This window comes from Cetorhinus maximus, chromosome 9 (genome assembly GCF_964194155.1).
Source record: "Cetorhinus maximus chromosome 9, sCetMax3.hap1.1, whole genome shotgun sequence".
Lineage (NCBI taxonomy): Eukaryota > Metazoa > Chordata > Chondrichthyes > Lamniformes > Cetorhinidae > Cetorhinus > Cetorhinus maximus.
This window is the reverse complement of record NC_135887.1, coordinates 79,348,951-79,370,813: the sequence shown is the minus strand read 5'-3', so window position 1 is coordinate 79,370,813 and position 21,863 is coordinate 79,348,951. Positions and strand designations below refer to the sequence as shown.

At 40.1% G+C, this 21,863-nt stretch overlaps 1 protein-coding gene across 1 annotated transcript in view; it reads right to left on the bottom strand.

Moving 5' to 3' along the window:
• The window catches only part of trpm5 (transient receptor potential cation channel, subfamily M, member 5), a 123,520-nt gene that overhangs the window by 4,820 nt on the left and 96,837 nt on the right, over positions 1-21,863 (bottom strand). The window contains exons 21-25 of the mRNA XM_078548927.1: positions 21,498-21,669; positions 8,462-8,640; positions 5,772-5,904; positions 2,880-2,952; positions 1,831-1,921 (exon numbers count right to left, since the gene is read on the bottom strand). Of these exons, the coding sequence (XP_078405053.1) occupies positions 1,831-1,921; positions 2,880-2,952; positions 5,772-5,904; positions 8,462-8,640; positions 21,498-21,669 (648 nt within the window). The remainder of the gene's footprint in view (positions 1-1,830; positions 1,922-2,879; positions 2,953-5,771; positions 5,905-8,461; positions 8,641-21,497; positions 21,670-21,863) is intronic.

Here is a 21,863-nt window from a genome sequence, read left to right as displayed (position 1 = left end):
GAGGCAGGTAATGTTACAGGTGGAAGCAAGTGGCCTTTGTGATGGAGAGGATATGGGGCTTAGTCAACAGGGCACCAAGGCAACTTCAGACGTTACAACCAAACAAGATAGTGAAGGTGTGATGACAACACGATGTGCAGAATGCAAACTGCACCAGCGCACCCAGGAATCCTGATGTGCTCAAGAACTGGATTTTCACAGCTTGTTTTGATATGTAGTAGTATTTAATGCAGATTATGGTTAGAATTACTTTGGTTATAACTCCCAATCTCAGTTTGGCAATACATGCAGCTGCTTTAAAATTAAAAACAATTGAGAAGTACATTGCATTTTATAGCTTGTCAGCACAAGGCCAAATTGACATCTGAAGGTGTGTTGGACAAGGTGGCTTAGTACCCATAGTTGCAATGGTACTGACCAAGGAACATTTAAATTGCCTTGAAGTTGAACTGTGTTTATCTTGATTATTTGCTCTTGGCTTAGGTGCTTCCTACCATTCTGATGGGAAAACTGGACCTAAGGGAGGTAGGAGTTCCACAGATCTGGGGTTCAGATATGGGAAGAAAAGACTATAAGAGCAAGGTATACTTTGCATTTCCACATGGCATATTGGGAGGAGTATGTGTGTGAGGAAATAGAAACAGGCATGTTCAGGGGAGTATTAACAATGGTGACACAAATGTGAAAGAGAGGAGGAAGACTACAACTGAGAGAGAGAGAGAGGTAAGCAGCCTATCAGATACCAGCTTTTATTGTATCCTGTTGAGGTGGGTGTTAACAGCTTCAGCTGAGAGCAACATTGGAAGTCTCTGAGCAGCTCACAAATGAAAACCCAGTGTGTCAGAGAGATGATAGAAAATTGATGTGGAAATACTGTTATGCTTCAGTTGTACAGGGCATTGGTGAGACCACATCTGGAGTATTGTGTACAGCACTGGTCTCCTTATTTAATGAAAGATGTTAATGCGTTAGAAGCAGTTCAGAAAAGGTTTACTAGACTAATACTAGGCGGGTTGTCTCATGAGGAAAGGCTGGACAGGTAAGGCTTGTATCCACTGGAATTTAGAAGAGTAAGAAGTGACTTAATTGAAACCTTTAAGATTCTGAGGGGTGGATGTGGAGAGGATGTTTCCTTTTGTGAGAGAATCTAGAAGTAGGGGTCACTGTTTAAAAATAAGTGGTCGCTTATTTAAGACAGATGAGGAGAATTTTTTTTGAGGGTAGTGAGTCTTTGGAACACTATTCCTAAAAAAAGGCAGTGGAAGCAGAGTCTTTGAATATTTTTAAGGCAGAGCTAGTTAGGTACTTGATTAACAAGGGGGCAAAACGTTATCGGGGGTAGGCAGGAATGTGGGGTTGAGGTTACGATCGGATCAGCCATGATCTTATTGAATGGCAGAGCAGGCTTGAGGGCCGAGTGGCCTATTCCTGCTCCTAATTCATTTGTTGTTATAAAAGAGGAAACTGAGCTTCCTGATGGCACCTTCAGTAGAGGAGGAGGCCTGGGAGTTCCATTTGTGGTCAAAGAAGATAATGAGACCATGAATGTTAGATTAAGTGTGGAGACCTTGCTTTTTCTCCTTTGTCTTCCATCATGTTTGAATCATGGTTATCAAAATGGCTTCTGTAAATCACAGAAAATCATTAACTTCACGGTTCCAGATATTGGCTTTTTATTCCAGATTTATTTAATTAACTGAATTTAATTTGTTGTGATGGAGATTTGAAATCAGTCTCCAGATCAGTAGTCCAGGCCTCTGAAGCACTGATCCAGTAACAGAACACTACACCACTATACCTACAAGCTGAGTTGAGATAAAATAAGAGTACCAGTGTATGTTGGAGGAGGTCTGTTGCAGTGCAGATTGTGTTGAGTAAAGGATTCAATCATCCAGGATAGGACATCGCTGCAGTATTTCATCTGTAAAGACAACAAGAAGTGAACTTGGGAAATGAAGCTTCCTTATTCAAGTTTCATTTAAAAATAGATGCAGCTATCAAAATGAAACCGTTGGTGATATTCCACATCGATCTTGATTAAGGAACTGAAACCACAAAACAGTTTCAACTAAGTCAACCAAATATATCGAAAGTGTAACCAGTATCCGGCATATCGGATTGATGTCAACATTGGTCATTGTTAATATATATATATATATTAAAAATGTATTCATGGGGTGTGGGCATCACTGGCTGGGTCAGCATTTATTGCCCATCCCTAATTGCCCTTGAGAAGGTGATGGTGAGCTGCCGCCTTGAACTACTGCAGTCCATGTATCTCTGAATGCAGGATTATCACTCAATTGGAGCTGGTACATTCTGGCTGGCTTGGTATTGGTTCTGATGTGTTCAGTCTGGTACCATGCCATCAAAAGCCTGGTATATTATCTGTTATGGCACATTCTAGTACAGTACTAGGTCCAGCATACAGCAGTGCCAGATCTATTAATTCAATACTTTCGCTTGACTAGGAGCTTTTCTCATTTTCAAAACGCTGATATGCTTTGGAGGTGTTTCGTTTGTCCAGTTAGGTGGGTGACTGTCATAGACAAAATAATCTACACATCCCCTTTGCAGCAGCATCATTATATCTTCGTGTTGGGGATTGGAAGTTAACATTTCCTTCCTGCCTCCCATGTAAGTGTTATATATAATATTTCCATGAAGGTAAAGTGAGGAGCAGAGTTCCTCAACATTGTTGCTACTCCAGTGAGTTGCATTTGTGTCGTCGTATCAAGTTAAAAATGTAGCCACAACTCCCAAACCTGGCAGTTTGATTATTTCCTTAGTGGGTGAGTTTCAATCAAGGATATGTTAAAATTATTACAAATAAAGCATTGGAATGGCATGCCATGAGGCCAGAACAATTTTTGACCTACCCTTGTCTCAAGGGTTACGAGGCGTTTTTCCTGTTCTTGAAGCCTGTTGATTGATTTCGATAATGAATCTACCCTAAAAGGAACAAATGGTGTCATTAAATCATTGGATTTGATCTCTGCAATGATTGAAAAGGTACCATTTGAGTTGAGGCCGGGTGTAGTTAGCTGTACACTAGCACACAGGCTAGTACAGGGAACAGAATATTCACGTGTCTCTGGCCACCTGTGTCTTAATATAGAATTCTTTGAACAGATCCTAGAAACCAATTTGTAGATGTCATACCTGCCACCAAGCTCCTAAAAGTTTGTTTACATTTATGGACAAAAATTAGTTTAAATTGATCAATTAGTTAATTAAACAACACATTCCCTGTAGCTTCTGGAAGGTTCTGGAACCTGCAAGTTCAAGTTGTTATGGAAACATTGGTCAAGCATAAATTTATCATTGACCTTCATTAGTCATGATGCAGTTGATTTGAATGATTGCACATCAGTTCCATTGTCACTTAAATGCAAAGTGGGCTTATGCATGCTACATATTCATGTGGTGCAGACTTCCATGTGCTTGAAGATATGCACAACGCTACACCCACATACAATACCTTTGCACATTGTGATCAGATGTTCTACGTTGCACTGGTTCAGAGTTTGTCTTTTCTGCTTTGCCTTTTAACTGTTGAAAATCTAGGAACTGGATCCAGACCTTTCTGTAATGCAACACCAGTGTTCAAATGAGGAAGACAAAAGGTGAGGTAGATCAGATGATTTTAAAAGTGTGGAAATTGTAAGAGGAAAGACAAACTGGTAAAGATGGTCCACAGTTTTGACATCCTGGGAAAGAATGGGTTAGAATAACAGGTCTAGGCTATCGGTGCTTAAGGTTATTAAAAAGTAAATTGGAGCCCAATTTCTGGTTTACATATATGCAGTTGAACACAAGTAAGGAAGTTGCTGTTGGGGTTGACCTGCTCTTCTATAAGCTGCGCTATACTTGTACCTCACTGAGAGATTCAGCATCGAGGGGCATGAAGTTCAGTATCCATTGGATGCCCATTAAACATGCCAGAAAAAGTTAGGCCTTGACCATTTAAGCATAAGTTACTTCTTAATGGTTTGTTAAGTCTTAATTATTACAAAACAAACTCCATGGCACTGAAAATTTATTGGTAAAAGCCTCATTCCTTAAATCTTAATTATTGGAGATTTTTGAAAACTTAAATGTTGAAGTAATTTGTTTTACTTTTTCTTTGTTATTGCTCTCTCTCAATCCCATCTTTCTTTACCTCTTTACATTAAATTAAATATTCTAACTTGCATTTTCTGGTTTAGAGTCTGCAGGAGAGAAGTTCGTCTTGTGTGGTGGTGCAAAATGAGTGATGTCAGAACAGCCAAATGTTATACACAGCACCTGATATTTAGCTCCATTCCCTGTAGCTTCTGGAAGGCGCAGCCTATAATGGGCAGCAAATCGGATACTGCCCATTTTGCACCACTGCCCAAGTCGAATTTCTACCCCTGCGTGTTTCAGTAAGTATTTTTCAATCTGGTTGAAAAGACACGCTGTTGGTTGTCCTGCTACATAGGTCCCAGAACCCCTGTAGAGGACACTGAAATGGTTCTTTAGGTACTGTAAGTTGCCATGCAAAGGCCCACTAAAACATCCCTGGGCAGCTGTTCAGCAGCATGCATGGTGAGCATTCTTTGCTGCTGACTACAAAATCCAGGCCAATAAGAATGAAGCAGAAAGAAAATTGCAGAGAAGCAATATCTAATGATGCCACTTAACAAGCAGAGGAAACTTTTTACTTGCACAAAATAACTGTAACTGTAACAGGCTGATGATAATTGATTATTCGCATCCGGGGATTGAGTTATGGGGAAACACTGGAGAGAGTTGGGTTTTCAGTGAGTTCAAATCTCAGTCTTGGACTCCAATTTTAAAAGAAGGTTTATGGTAAAGATTGAGTAGTACATAAAAAGAGCAAAGTAGTAAATTCGAGAAAAGCTAATTTTAACAGGATGAGAATAAGGTGGGGAAGATAAACTGAAAAAATTTACTGACAATGAAACTAACCAGGAATGGCACATATGAATGAATACAAATGAGGGAAATATTGGGGGGAAAAGCACAAAGCTCAGTCCTATATGCAATACTGGAGGTGCCATCTATTGGGTGAGATATTAAACTGAAGCCCCATCTGTCTGCAACCCCACCACCACCCCCCCGATGGATGTAAAAGATCCCATGGCGATTTTTTGAAGACGAGCAGGGGCTTTTTCCCTGGTATCCTTGCTAATTTTGACAAGAACATTGGAGTAATTTAAGAGATGGATGCTACATGAGGCGACTAGATAGAATAGCCAAGTGGCCTTCCTCATTTACCTTGTAATCTTAATAGTTTTTCCACCAGTAATCTTGCTGAAGAATCTATTTGGGGCAGGATCAATAGTAATGAGAGACTTAAAGAATACTAAATATGAAGGTAAATAGTTTTCAAAGCTGTAACTGCTTCAAAAGGGAAAGCTGCAGCAATCATTTTGGATATTGTAGAGGCAAGAATCTCCCAATAATGATGCTGAGATTTTTTAAAACCCTGTTCCTTCAGAGTACCTAACAGAATGGAATTCTTCCAGCTTTTAATTCTTGGAGAGCACATTTGTTTTAGGTTTCTTCAAAAGGATTAGAACAATGCTGGTGAGGCTTCATTTATTCCCCATCCTTGAATTGCTACTGTTCCTGTACTGCTAGTGGTCCCATGATGGTGTTAATTGAGGAGTTCTAAGGTATTGGCCAACGATGAAAAAACAATGGTATATATCCAAGCCGGATATTTGTCCACTGTTGACACTGCTTTTACTGCTGAGTAAAGTTTTCATTCCAAATGCACTTACTTGGTGGATGTTTTCTTCAATCTTTCAGTGCTGCTTTCTCTCTTTCCCTTTGCCAAACTGGCTAGATAATTCTCTTTCTGCACAGATTCCCAGATCCTGAGTTTCTGGTCCAAGGCCTCTGGTATGTGCTTTTCTAGAAGAAATACAAAAAAAAATCCCAATCCTTTTAATGGGGATTTCTATAGTCATTTCTGTGCAAAAAATAAAACCAAACACACACATATATACATATACACACATATATACATATACACACATATATACATATACACACATATATACATATACACATATATACATATACACATATATACATATACACACACATATACATATACACAGGCATATATATACATATACACAGGCATATATATACATATACACATATACATATATACACATATACACATATACATATATACACATATACACATACATATATACAAACATATACATATATACACACATATACACACACACCCCTTGTGGAAGGTCTTAATTGATTTCAAACATAGTGGTTTGAGGGGCCACATCAAGTGAATATTCTTCAAGCATGAGATGATACAATGGGTTTGACAGACTATGACCATGGTATTTTGTGGAACCTGATCTTCGAGGAAGGGTACTGGATAATGATCAGATGCAGAAATTTTGTGCTTCAGGCTATGGAGTAGAAATAAGCTAGAATCTCTGTGTGGCACACCTCAAATTGCTGGCTGACATTGTTAAACCAATAATCAAACCTACCCTTCCATGAGCAAGAGGGAGTAGGACTCATTTCAAAGAGACGGTAAAGGCATGATAGACGAATGGCCTCCTTTTGTGCTGAACTATCTCTACCAATGTTTCTCTAATTTTTTTTTAAAGGTTTAATTTACCTGCTTTCCTTCTATGCAGAAAAGGCTCCAAGCATCTATGGTAACTAGACATACATTTCGAGAACTTCATTGGCTGTACAGCACTTTGAGACAGCTAGTAGTTGTGAAAAGTGCTATATAAATGCAAGCCTTTCTTTTCTTTATTTACTACAGCATTAATCAGTTAAAATGTATATTTTTATTTATAGAAAGACTTATCACAAGTGTTAAGGATCGGTATTTCCTAAGTTAGATAGATCTTAGTGAGCAGTGCCTGAAGGCTCAGTAGCTAGCCATATAGATTAGAATGTTACAAATTCAATTCCTTGTCTATCTTGATTCCTAATAACCCGATTGTGAGGATTTATAATTATCCTCAATGCCTGTGGATTAAGGAAATAAAAGGAACCAGAGCTCCCATTTCGGCCTGCTCCTCAGGTCCTATGTTTGTTGAGAGCCATGTGTGCAGGCACCAAATTGGGATGCAGCCATGATGCCTTTTGCCATGGCACTGTGCCTCAACATGATTCATAGTTTTTCCTTTCTGCTCCTGAAGGCAATGGGGATGGAGCTGGACCATTTATTTATAACATTGTTTAAGAATACCATAAAGCTTCCCTGATTGAACTGATCTGAGGCTTGTTTTGCAACACTTACCCAATTACATTCAGCTCTCCCCACCAAAGGCAGCAATCTCCCCCCTCCACCTACTCAAGTACCCATTGTAGAAAAAGCATCTTTAATTAACTCCACTTCTTTCTCTCCTTGTGCTGAAATCCACTGTTTGCAACACCAAAGGGGGAGGGTGGGGGAGCAGCAAAGGCGATGAAGTGTGTGCCAGCTGTTCGCTGCACTAGCTTTGATTTCACAGCCTGTAATTTTTTGAAACACTCTAACTGAAAGACAAACTAAAACTTCAAGGTTTCTGAAAAAGGGGGCTGTAACTTTGGGTTCCTGGCTGTGACATCAGATTACTGAAAAAATCAGGCTTGTGACCTCAGGTTGCTCAGGAAACAGAAGTTGATTGAATCCAAAAAGAAAACATACAGAGCTCTCAGATCAGATTTTCACGGAAGGTCATAGGAAGGCTGTGGAGTGTTGTGGATGTTGGACAGCTGCAAAGAATGAAAGGTAAAGACTGGGTTTAATAGGCAGGGCTAGTGAAATAGTTACTGATGTTGTTTCAGATATTTTGGGGGATTCACACCATCAAGATTGCCATGAGCTGAGCTAAGAAGTTTGCCCTTTTGGTGGTGAGTGTACCTGTGGAACCTGGATAGAGTAAGGCTGCTGCCGGAGGTGACTAGAGGACCATATCCTGCATGAGGAAAAGGAGCTGAACTCTACCTGTGGAAGACAGGGTTCTGAAGGACTGTATGGCTACATGTGAATCCATATGTGCTAAGGGGCTGCCCGTAATTCTGAGACCTATCTTTGTTATCTTGACTATTTAAAGTGTAACTTGCAATTTCTACTAAATACAATTTGCCTGTTTAATTCATGTTTGGCAATGAAACCAAAATCAACATAACGTTATATAAAGTGAAATCTTGTCCATAGGCTCCTTCCGTTGAGGCAGCTTCGCAAGTTCGGTTCTTTTAGGGGATTGGTCTCCACGGGGGATCATAACATTATCAAGATTAAGCCTACCTCTCAGCAGATTATACTCCATTCTGAAAGCTCTGAGCCCTTAATTGTCACATGTCCACTTAATCTCTCACATTCAGTAACGTTTCACAGCAAAAAGTGACATTAGGGCAAATTAATGTGTACCTTGGCACAAGGGATCTCTTTCTGACCTGTAGTGCACACATCAGTAGGAGGGCCACTTACCAAAATGCTCCTGCTTGTGCTGAGGTTCTTTAATAAGCCCTCGAATGAAAAGGCTTAAGTGGCTGATGATGATGAAGGGTGGGGCCAGAGCTGGCCGACTATGGTATTCAACGATTAGATTGTAGCGTTGGAATTTCCAGAATATATCTGTGTTTCCCTGAACAAGCTGGAAGGTATAACTGGAAGGGAAAGAAAGGCATTTAAATGGAAATCATCTAAAAATGGTCATAAATGCTGCACTCCAGTGCCATACTGTATATGCCACAAAAGTTATGAATTTGCTGGGGTTGTGACCCTGGTGATTACAATGGGATCATACCCACCAATGCTCTCTGCTTTAGTAAGGGGGCAACTAGGCACAAGAACCACTTCAGATGGCACCTACCTGCCTCCATGCCAATGGAAACTTGATCATTCACTTGTACAGGGAGAGGAGTTGTTGTCAAGCTTGAGAACTGCTCCAATAAAATGTGATGAAAGGAACAAAAACAGTTATTTTGTCTTTAGGGTCCAGGTTGCTTCCTAAGGCTGGACCCCCTGGTGGTGTGGCTGCACTTGTGCACTTGCTGGTATGTTTGCTTCATTGGACAATCACTGCACTGCTGGGTCCCTGCACTGCTGGGGCAGGAATGGAACTCTTAGCTTAAGAGTCCCTGGACCATCATTTGTCTTGAAAGGAGCAGATAAGTCAACAATAAAATCTTGAATTTATGTAGCACCTTTAACATAGCAAAACATATCAATGAGCATTATCAATAAAAATTATGACCCCAAATGACAGAAGGGGGTTATCAGGTCAGATGACCAAAAGCATAGGCAAAGAAGTAGATTTTAAGGAGCATCTTAAATGACAAGAGATAGAGATGCGGTAATGTTTAGTGAGAGAATTCTAGAGCTTGGGCCTAGGTAGCTGAAGACACAGCTGCCAATAGTGGAGTAATTAGAATTGGGGATGCCCAAGATGCCAGAATTGGAAGAGAACCGAGATCTAACAATTGCAGGACTGGAGAGGGTTACAGAGAAAGGGAAGAGACTACTATTAACACCCTGGGGGCCACTATTGACCAGGAACTGAACTGGACTAGCCATATAAATACTGTGGCTACAAGAGCAGGTCAGAGGCTCGGAATCCCACGGTGAGCAACTCACCTTCTGACTCCCCAAAGCCTGTCGATTATCTAGATGGCACAAGTCAGGAGTGTGGTGGAATACTCTCCACATGCCTGGATGAGTGCAGCTCCCACAACACTCAAAAAGCTTGACACAGTCCAGGACAAAGCAGCCTGCTTGATTGGCACCCCATCCACAAACATTCACTCCCTCCACTACCAATGCACAGTGGCAGCAATGTGTACCATCTACAAGATGCACTGCAGAAACTCACCAAGGCTCCTGAGACAGCAACTTTCAAGCACATGACAATTACCAACTAGAAGGACAAAAGCAGCAGATAGATGTGAACATCACCACCTGGAAGTTCCCCTCCAAGTCACTCACCATCCTGACTTGGAAATATATCGCCGTTCCTTGACTGTCGCTGGGTCAAAATCCTGGAACTCCCTTCCTAACAGCACTGTGGGTGTACCTACACCACATGGACTGCAGCGGTTCAAGAAGATGGCTCGCCACCATTTTCTCAAGGGCAATTAGTGATGGGCAGTAACTGCTGGCCTAGCCAGCGAAGCCCGCATCTCGTGAATGAATATTTTTTAAAAAGAGAGAGGTCATGGATGTATTTGAAAACAAGGATGAGGGTTTACATATTGTCAGGACAGGAACCAGTGTCAGTCAGCAAGCAGCACAGGGGTGATGAGTAGTTGGTGCAAGTTAAGATACAGGCAGCAGAATTTTGGATGACCACAATTTTATACAGGGTTGAAGGTGGGAGGCTAACCAGAAGAACATTGGAATGGTCAAGCCTATATGTAACAAAGGCATGATGAAGAGATTCACCAACAGATGAGGTCAGGCAGGGGTGGAGCCAGGTGATGTTACAGAGATGGAAGCAAGCAATCTTGGTGATGCTATGGGTGTGTGGTCAGAAGCTCCTCTTTGGGTTAAACACAACACCAAGTTTGCAAACAGACTGGTTCAGCTTCAGACAATTACCAGGGAAAGGGATAGAGGTAAAGGCAATGGCTTTGGTCTTCTCAATATTTAGTTAGAGGAACTTTTACCCATTCAATACTGCATGTTAACAAGCAGTCTGACAATTTGGAGGGTGGAGGTGGGAGAGCTGAGGGTCATTGATGTACATGTAGAACCTGATGTTATGTTTTCGTGTGATGTCACCAAAGGGCAGCACGTAGATGAGAAATAGAAAGGGCCAAAGATAGATCCTTGGGGGGCACCAGAGGTAAAGGTGCAGGAGTTAGAATAGAAGCCATTGCAAGCAATACTCTGGTTATGATTAGTTAGATAATAGTGGAACCTAGCAAAGACAGTCCCACTTTGTTGGATGACAAAGGAGAGGTATTGCAGGAGATTAATGTAGTCAACTGTGTCAAAGGCTGCAGACAGGATGAGGAAATATGGTTTACCATGGTCACAGTCAAGTAAAATGTCATTTGTGGCTTTGATAAGGGCCGTTCAGTAACTGTGGCAGGACCAGAACCTGATTGCAGGGATTCAAACATGTAATTACAGGAAAGATGGGCATTCCTTTGGGAGCTGGCAACATATCCAAGGACTTTGGAGAGGAAAGGGAGGTTGGAGATGGGGTGGTAGTATGCAAGGACAGTGGGATCGAGGCTGTTTTTTTTTTGAGAAGATGGGTGGTGACAGATTTAAAAGAGAGGGAGCCACTAGCATCAGCTAACATGGGGCTAGGAAGGGTGGGTTGGTGGTAAACCGTTTGAGAATAGGGTCGAGCGAACAGAAGGGGGTTTCGCAGAAGATGTGTCGATGTGGAGGACCCCAAGAAATGGCATAGACTTGATGGAACCAGGTCTCTACCATCGCCTTGGGGTTGTACCAGAGATAAAACTGTGAGATCAATAGAGTCACTAAGGAATTCCAGGACCTGGGTCTTTATCTTCTGATTGCCAGACTGCCTGAAAGTGCCACTGCTAAACTTTCCACTTTGCTGCTGCTTACGTGTACTGTCCATCTGATTACCAGCTAGGCTTTTGAAAAGTAAAATAGTTTGCACTGAAATAATTTCTTGTTAAGTTACCTAAATTAAATTTTAGTGTGTAAAGTTTCACTGCTGTGGCTGGTGCCACTACCTTGCAAACTGACCGTTAATGCAGCATTCTATGTCTACCAGCAGAGGGGAAGACAACAAATATTCAATTTTTTTGGAATGAAATTCATCATAATGCAAAATCATTAATATATTTATCCTTTTAAATATTCTACAGGGTGTCATATTTATCAGTGGAATCAGTTGCCTGCCCTTCTGCCAACTCTTGCATGTGTTGGGTGGTCTAGGAATGGTAAGACAATGGCTGCAAGTTCCTCTCATCCCTTTGGTTCGTCCATGGTTTCCTTCAAGCACAGGGTCAAGGCTGATCACCCCAGTAATGGGATGCAAGGTGAAGAAGATGGCAGGAAAGGGATAAGAAGTGGCGATGGATATTTTTGTTGCAGAGATGCCGAATTCAGGTGTGCATGCTTTTTTATATCATGAAGAACCTCCAAGGGATGAAGTGCTTCACACTGCAGGGCACACACAAGATAGACCTGTATGAAGAACCTCCTTCACCCCACCTTATACTGCTGAACCGAATGTGCACGAGTAGATACACACACACACACGGGGGTTAATTTTGACTTTGACTGCCATGAGATGAACTGCCCATTATATGTCTCACCCAATTTTTACCTTCTATAAAGTATAACAGGCAGATGATCCAAAATCCCCCATTTGATACTATTGCCCAAAATCAAAATAATACCTAGGTCTATCCATTGGCTTTATTTCAATGTTAGTAGTAACCTTTTTAAAAAATCAATGAGTTAAAATAAAACCATCAAAACACTGTCCAGAAAATTTAAGCCATGAGATGTTATTGGAGTTGAAGTTTTATTTGCTGAGAAGTGTGTTTCCAAAATATTTTTTTTGCCAAAGAAGCTAAATAATCAGTAACATTGACCTTACAAGCCAAAGTAGCATGTTATAAACAAGCTGACCAAGTTGCACTTCATAGAGTCATAGAGTTATACAGCACAGAAACAGGCCCTTTGGCCCATCGCTTCCATGACGGCCATCAAGCACCTATCTATTCTAATCCATTTTCCAGCACTTGGTCCATAGCTCTGTATGCTATGGCGTTTCAAGTGTTCATCTAAATACTTAAATGTTGTGAGGGTTCCTGCCTCTACCACCCACTCAGGCAGCGTGCTCCAGATTCCAACCACCCTCTGGGTGAAAAAGGTTTTCCTCAAATCCCCTCTAAACCCCCTGCCCCTTACTTTAAATCTATGCCCCCTGGTTATTAACCCCTTCACTAAGTGGAAAAGTTTCTTCCTATCTACCCTATCTATGTGCCTCATAATTTTGTATACATCTATCAGGTACCCCCTCAGCCTTCTCTGCTCTAAGGAAAACAACCCCAGCCTATCCAGTCTCTCTTCATAGCTGAAACACTCCAGCCCAGGCAACATCCTGGTGAATCTCCTCTGCACCCTCTCCAGTACAATCAAATCCTTTTCGAAGCTTACATAATTGGAGAATAATTTTTAAAAGGTGGAGGGACTGTCATGTCAAAGTGTTTTGTAAACCTTTACTTATTTTGTTTGGGGAGGATAAAAAGCCAGCAATACCTGCTGTTGTCTCTGTCTTGACATCAGAAGCCAGTGGCACAATGGCTTGAAAACATATGGATGCAACAATGGAAATGATTTTGCAGAGAGTTTCATGAAAACATCTCTCATTCAGTATGACAATCACAAACTGTGTTGATTGTGATGTGTCCTGCCACTATCTTAGACAGACACAGGCCAGCACATTTTGTTAATATTATTATATCATTTCCCTCTGGCATTGAACAGGATGTAACTCAAAGTTACAAAATAGAATATCGGCAGAATTGCTCCAGGCGCATTGTTCAAGAAGTTCAGGGGTCCAACTCTTTAGGTCATAGGCAGAGTGCAGCTAACTTCCTGATTTTATTTGGTGCCACTTATAACTGATCCTTCCTTACTTAGTCAACAAGCTTAGTATTAAATTAGTGGTTTAGTCTGTGGGTGTGTCTGTGTGCGTTTTAACGGGATTAAAACCAGCTAGTCTGGGTGCTTTGATGTATAGTAGTTTTGAGATATAAACACAGAGGAAGAGGACATTTGCATTTTGTTGAATAGAGCATTCAAAGACTGGTGGTGAAATCTTGCACCTAGCTAGGAGAGACCAATCAATGTTCATATTACTAATAAAATTAGCACTATGAAAGGGGTTTCATGGTTAGAAGAGGTGGAGTTCAAAGGATCTGACAATACAATGAGAATTTGCATTCAAAGGGGAGTGCTGGGTATAACAGAAAGCAGTTTTGTGTGTGCAGGGCAGAGGCATGTAACATCAAAGCAGCTGTAAGCCACAAAGTGAAGGGAACCTCATTTTGAATTTGTAAGGTGAAAATCATTTGCCTGGTGTCTGCTTAAAGTCAGCTTTAGTTGAGATTAATTTGGGAATTTGTTAAAAGTTATGATAGTAGCAATCAAGTAGTACTTTGTAGTCATGTGTATATGTTTAACATGCGTAAATTAATAAATGTCTCATGTAGTTTGACATAAAAACCTTTTGAGAACTGGTGGTCTTATTCCTGAATTTAGAGCTGCAGCTCAAAACATACCACTTGAAAATATAAGTTATGACAGTTGTTTAAAGTTCCCCTCTGGGATTTTAAATAACAGCCTTTACCAACTGCTGTGTCATAATAATCGGGGCCTCTAGTGGGATAAAAGTATTTCTAATTCCTTGATTGGTTTGGAATTGGTGAATCTTAAGGTTACGAGTATGAGAAGCACTTTGAATTCAGGAGTTGGTGAGGTATTATAGAAGTGATGAGACTGCAGGATGGCTTTGGCAATTGCTAAGACTTGCCTGGGAGTAGAAGATATAACTCTGATTGGGTTAGGAAAAATTACCAAAAGTAAGCTAACAGAGTTGGCAGATAAGTTAAAACTGCGGTTACCTGTGGGTGCTAGGAAATCAGATATAAAATAAAATTATAGCACAGCATCTACAGTTGGAAGTGAAACCTGACATTAGTGAGTCACAGCTGGAGGTAGTGAGACTTCAGTTACAAATGAAGAAGCTTGAATTTGAACAAGCAAAGGAACTGAAAAAACTTGAATTAGAAGCAAAGGACAGAGAAATGGCTTTCAAAACGGAACAGGTAGAAAGGCAGGAGAGAGAAAGAAAACAGGAAAGGGAATTAGAAATCGTGAAGGTAAAGAAGGAGGAAAGAGAAAAAGAGAGAGAGAATTCCAACTCAAAATGTTGGCAGTTAAAAAAGAAACGCCAGTAGGTGAGGAAAGATACATTTAGCTATACATAATGTACATATAGAAATTTCATCTTCAATAAGGCAACATCCTTATAGATTAAATCCGGCAAAGTTATCACAAGTATAAAAAGAAATTGATTTCATGCTTCAAAATGATTTCATTGAGTCTAGTTGCAGTAACTGCAATTTGCCTATTGTGCTGGTACTAAAACTGGATGGAACACAAAGACTGTGTGTGGACTATCAAAAGGTAAATGCGGCAACAAAAGCGGATTCATATCCTATACCATGGTTGGAAAATTGCATTAAGAAAGTGGGACAATTGAAATTTATCACCAAGATTGACTTGCTAAAAAGATATTGGCAGGTACCGTTGTCGGAGAGAGCAAAGAAGATATCAGCCTTTGTAACACCAAGTGGACTATATCAGTTAAAAGTCATCCCATTTGGTACATGAAGAATGTACCTGTGACATTTCAAAGTTTGACAAACAAATTGCAGGACTAAGCAATTGTGCTGTTTATATTGATGATCTAATTGTCTTCAGTCAGACATGGGAGGAGCATTTACAGCATCTGGAAAAATTATTTACTGGACTACAAGAAGCTAATTCGGTGATGAACTTGGCTAAAAGTGAATTTGCAAAAGTGTAAGTTACGTATCTAGGCCATACCATTGGGCATGTAAGGTGGCTCTGAGAGATGTGAAAGTCAAGGCTATTGTGGATTTCCCAGTGCCTACAGCAAAATGAGAAGCTTAGAGATTTTTGGGCATGAGTGGGTTTTACCGGAAATTTGTACCAAATTTTAGCTGGGTGGTTGCTCAATTGACTGAACATTTAAAGAATAACAAGAAGTTTCAATGGACACTGGAGAGTGTCAGAAGTCATTTGAAAGTTTGAAAACTGTATTAACTACAACACCAGTTTTGGCAGTACCCAATTATGCCATGCAATTTAAGTTGGCCGTTGATGCAAGCGATATAGGAATTGGGGCTGTACTATTACAAGATGATGATACTGGAATTGAAAAACCGATAGGGTATTTTTCACGGAAGCTGAATGTACAAAAGAGATATTCAACGACCGGAAAAGAGACTTTGGGTTTGGTGTTAGCATTTCAGCATTTTGAAATTTATGTTGCAACAACTCAGCAGAAAAAATTGTTTATACAAACTTTAATCCTTTGAAGTTTTTGGACAAATTGTGCAAGACTTTTCAGATGGAGTCTATTATTACAGCCATTTAATCTACGGATTTTACTGTTGCTGGAAGAGAGAATCTGTTCGCAGATGCGTTATCAAGAGTTTGAAGCGTAAAGGAAAATTGGACATTTTTTAAAAACCTGTACACTGAACTAGAGTGATTTCTGTTGATACCAAGGACTTGTGTATATATTTTATGTTAAGGCATGCGTCTAGTAATGTAATAGTGTAATAAGTATAGGAGATAGTGTGAGATCGGCTATTAAAATGAAGCCATCTTTTAGAATTATGATGGTTCATTTTTCAATAGGGGGGACATGTCATGAAGCTATGAATGTATATAATGTTGGAAATTATTTTTTTTTAAAATGGAGCTTTAATCTGTGAGTGTGTCTGTGAGCATTTTAATTGTGTTAAGGCCAGCTAGTCTGGATGCTTTGATATATAGTAGTTTTGAAATGTAGAGGACATTTGTATTTTGTTGAATAGAGCATTCAAAGACTGGGGATGAAATCTTGCACCTAGCTAGGAGAGACCAATCAATGTTCATATTACTAATAACATTGGTACTATGAAAGGGGTTTCATTGTTAGAAGAGGTGGAGTTCAAAGGATCTGATGATACAATAAGAATTTGCATTCAAAGGGGAGTGCTGGGCATAACAGAAGGCATGTGTGTGTGCAGGGCAGAGGCAATGTAAGATCAAAGCCTGTAAGCCTACAATTGTCTGCAAAGGAACCAAAGTGAAAAAAACCTCATTTTGAATTTGTAAGGTGAAAATGCTTTACCTGGTGTCTGCTTTAAGTCTATGGGTTGTTGTTGCCTTAGCGGAGATTAGTTTTGGAATTTGTTCAAAGTTATGATAGTAGTGTGTATATGTTTAACTTGTGTAAATTAATAAATGTCTCATGTAGCTTGATATAAACCTCTTGAGAACTGGTTATTCCTGAAGTTGGAGCTGCAGCTCAAAACATACCACTTGAAAATATAGATTATGACAGTTATTTAAAGTTTCCCTTTGGGGTTTTAAGTAACAGCCTTTACCAACTGCTGTGTCATAATAACCTTGAATCTGAATCTAAGGCAGGCAAATTTCATTCTGAACAATAAATATAGAGGAGGGAGACACTAAAAAATAACTGTAGCAAAAAAACAAAATGAAGGAGAGAGTTAGTTAAAAGAAAAGATGCAAAAGCAAAGAAGCAGAGAGGTGGAGGCAAAAAATATAAGCAAGAGGCAGGAGTGCTAGTTAATGGCCATCTCAAACATGAGAAAGCCCAGTCATTTCCTGTTGACCTTCAATAGCACCAATATCATTGAATTCCTGACACAAGAGTAAGGCTGAGTTTAGTAACTCTGCAATGAGTTGTTCATCTCCTGACCTCACAAATCCTCTCTACTATCTACAAGGCTGAAGTCAGGGGTGTTCATCATGCACCCTGAATGGCTGCAGTGCACAACCCACAACACCATCTCAGAGTATTTGCTTGACTGGTCCCTCTATCAGTGAACTCAATATCCATCCACTTCCCCACTGGCACACCAGCTATAGTATGTATGATATACAGGCTGCAGTGTAGCAATTCAGCACGATTATTTAACTCTGCCCCCCACCCCCCGCCACCCCCCCACCGCCCCGCCCTGTGAAGGTCAGAAGCACCAGTGTTATGGGAACATCATCCCTGCCAATTTTGTCTCCAAGTCATATATCATTTCCATTTTGACATACATCACCATTTCTTCTTCATTGTTAGGTCAATATCATACAATCCCATACCTAACCCCATTTTGGGTGCATCACCATCATAAAGACTGCAGTGGTTCGAGGAGAAGGACCAGTCCCATCTTCCCAGGGCAATTAGGTAATGGCAATAAATGCTAGGATCACCCATTTCTTGAGACCAAATAAAATAAAGGAAAAGCGAGAAACAGGGATGCACTGTCAGAAGTGAAAGAGGAAAGAGACAAGTGAAGGAGAAAGTCAAAAATAAAAGAGTAGAGTGGAAATGAAGAGGAAAGACAGAAATTGAGGACAGAAACACAAATGAAGAGAAATCAGAAATGAAGGTTGAATGTCAACCTAACGAAAGGAAGAAAGATTGACTGGAAGAGATAGAGATGCAAATGGTGTGACCCAAACTTTCCAAATAGAGTTGGATATACTTAACATACGAATTAGGAGCAGGAGTAGGCCATTTGGCCCATTGAGCCTGCTTCGCTATTCAATGAGGTCATAGCTGATTTGAATAAAACCTCAACCCCACATTCCTGCCTATCCCCGATAACCTTTTACCTCCTTGTTAATCACGAATCTATCTAGCTCAGCCTTAAAAATATTCAAAGGCTCTGCTTCCACTGCCTTTGAGGAAGAGAGTTCCAAAGACTCTCAACCCTCAGAGAAAAAATGTCTCCTAATCTCGGTCTTATTTTTAAACAGTGACCCCACTAGAGGAAACATCCTCTCCACATCCACCCTGTCAAGAGTCCTCAGCATCTTAAAGGTTTCAATTAGGTCACCTCTTACTCTTCTAAATTCCAGTGGATACAAGCCTAACCTGTCCAGCCTTACCTCAAGATAACGTGCCCATTCCTGGTATTAGTCTAGTAAACATTCTCTGAACTGCTAATGCATTTACACCTTTCTTTAAATAAGGATACCAGTACTGTGCACAATACTCCAGATGTGATCTCACCAATGCCCTGTACACTGAAGCATAACCTCCCTACTTTTGTAATCAATCCTCCTCACAATAAATTATAACATTCTATTAGCTTTCCTAATTACCTGCCATACCTGCATACTAACTTTTTGTGAGTCGTGCACTAGAACACCCAGATCCCTCTGAATCTCAGAGCTCTACAATATCTCACCATTTAGATAATCTTTTTTATTCTTCCTGCTAAAAGGAACAATTTCACATTTGCCTACAATATACTCCATCTGCCAGATCTTTGCCCACTCACTTAACCTATCTATATCACTCTGTAACCTCCTTACGTCCTCTTCACAATTTACTTTCCTACCTATCTTTGTGTCATCAGCAAATTTAGCAACCATTCCTTTGGTCCCTTCATCTAAGTCATTTATATAACTTTAAAAAGTTGAGGCCTCAGGACTGATCCTTGTGGCACACCGCTCGTCACATCCTGTCAACCAGAAAAAGACCCATTTATGCCTACTCTCTGCTTCCTGTTAGCTAACCAATCTTCTATCCATGCCAATATGTTACCCTCTACACCGTGAGCTTTAATTTTCTGTATTAACCTTTGATGTGCACCTTAGCAAATGCCTTCTGGAAATCTAAGTACAGTCCATCCACTGGTTCCCCTTTATCCACAGCACATGTGACTCCTTCAAAGAACTCCAATAAATTGGTTAAATAAGATTTCCCTTTTACAAAACCATGCTGACTCTGCCTAATTGCCTTGAATTTTTTTTAAGTGCCCTGCTATAACATCTTTAATAATAGCTTCTAACATTTTCCCTATGACAGATGTTAGGCTAACTATAATTTCCTGTTTTCTCTCTCCCTCCCTTTTTGAATAAAGGAGTTATATTTGCTATATTCTAAGCTAATGGAACCTTCCCCGAATCGATGGAATTTTAGAAAATTAAAACCAGTGCATCAACTGTCTCACTAGCCACTTCTTTCAAGACCTTAGGGTAAAGTCCATCCGGACCCAGGCATTTGTCAGCCCAGAGCCCAACAAATTGTTCAATGCCACTTCCCTGGTGATAGTAATTTTCTTCAGTTCCTCCCTTCCTCCATTTCCTGATTTACAGCTATTTCCGGGATCTTATTTGTGTACCTCTATAGTGAAGGCCGAAACAAAATACCTGTTTAATTCATCCGGCATCTCCCTACTTTCTATTGTCAATTCCCCAGAAGCACTCACTATAGGACCAATGCTCACTTTGTTAACTCTTTTCTTATTCAAACATCTATAGAAACTCTTACTATCTGTCTTTGTATTACTAGCTAGTTTTCTCTCACACTCTAATTTTTCCCTCCTTATTCATTTTTTTGTCATTCTTTGCTGTTCTTTATATTCTTTCCAATCTTCTGACCTGCCACCCGTTTTTGCGTAATTATATGCTTTTTCTTTAAATTTGATACTGTCTTTAACTTTTTTAATTAACCATGGATGGTGGGCCCTCTGCCTGGAATTTTTTCTTTCTCATTGGAATATATATATATTCTGTGTATTCTGAAATATCCCTTTAACTGTCTGCCACTGGATCTCTATTGACCTATCCCTTAACCTCATTTACCAGTTCACTTTAGCTAGCTCTGCCTTCATGCCCTCATAAATGCCCTTATTTAAGTTGAAAATACTAGTCTTGGACGCACTCGTTTCTCCCTCAAAATGAATGTAAAATTCAATCATATTACGATCGCTGTTGCCTTGGGGTACCTTCAATAGGAGGTTATCAATTAATCCTATCTCATTGCTCAAAACCAGGTCGAGTATAGCCTGCTCTCTGGTTGGCTCCAGAACGTGCTGTTGTAAGAAACTATCCTGAAAACATTCTATGAACTCCTCATCTATGATACCTTTGCCCATTCTGATTTTCTTAGTCAGAGTAGATTAAAATCCCCAATGATTATTACTGTACTTTCCTAGCAAACTCCAATTATCTCTTCTTTTATATTCTGACCTACGGTGTAGTTACAATTACGGGGCCTGTACTCCACTCCCACAAGTGACTTCTCGCCTTTATCATTTTTCATCTCAATCCAAACCACTTCTATATCCTGGTTTCCTGAGCTTAGGTCATCCCTCTCTAATGTGCTAATACCATTATTAATTAACAGAGCCACCCCTCCACCTTTTCCTAACATCCTGTCTTTCCTAAATGTCACATACCCTTCAATATTCAGGTCACAATCCATGTCACCCTGTAGCCATGTCTCTGTAATGGCTATCAGATCATATTTATTTCTATTTGCGCTATCAGTTCATCTGTTTTGTTTTGAATGCTTTGTGCATTTAGATACAGAGCTTTTAGTTTTGTCCTTTTTATTATTTTTGTAGCGTCTAGCCTTATCTGATTTACTTTTAGATTTGTACTCTCTGTCCCTTCCTTTCACAGTCTGTTTACCGTTTCCCATATTCATACCTGCCTTTCTTGCGATTCTGCCCAACTCAAAAGTGATTCAGTCAGACATGGCCCTTTCACTAGTTATGCTAAAGGATGGACATTGCTACCCTATGGGGAACAATTTCCACATGGCTTCTCTCAATCTCTTGCTGTAATTTTGGCAGAAACCTCGATCGTTTACACTGTTTCTATAAGGATTCTGTCAACCTTTGTCCAAATTTACGGAACCAGATTGGGAGAAGCCCTGCAAAATTCCAGATGTAGATGTTTTATACATCACCTGAACATGGCGATCAGAAGATTCAACAGAAGTACATTAGTGACCAGCAGGAAGATGACCAGAAGCATGATGACCAGCCAATTTGCATAACGATTAATGCAGTATGGTAAGTTATCTTCATTTGTCATGTTGCCTTGGTTAGTGAAGCAGGATCGATTAACCATCCGAACCTCTAGAATTACATAGAAATCACCTTCAGTACTGTCAAGTCCGAAACTGGAATTGAAGTGGATTACGGGAGAAGCAGGCTAAGTCTTTTATAATTTAAAAACCTTTATAATTTATGCTTTGACAACATAAGTTAAAGAAATAAAAAGAAAACACAGAGACTTTCTATCATTAAAAGCCAATTACTGCCCACCACAT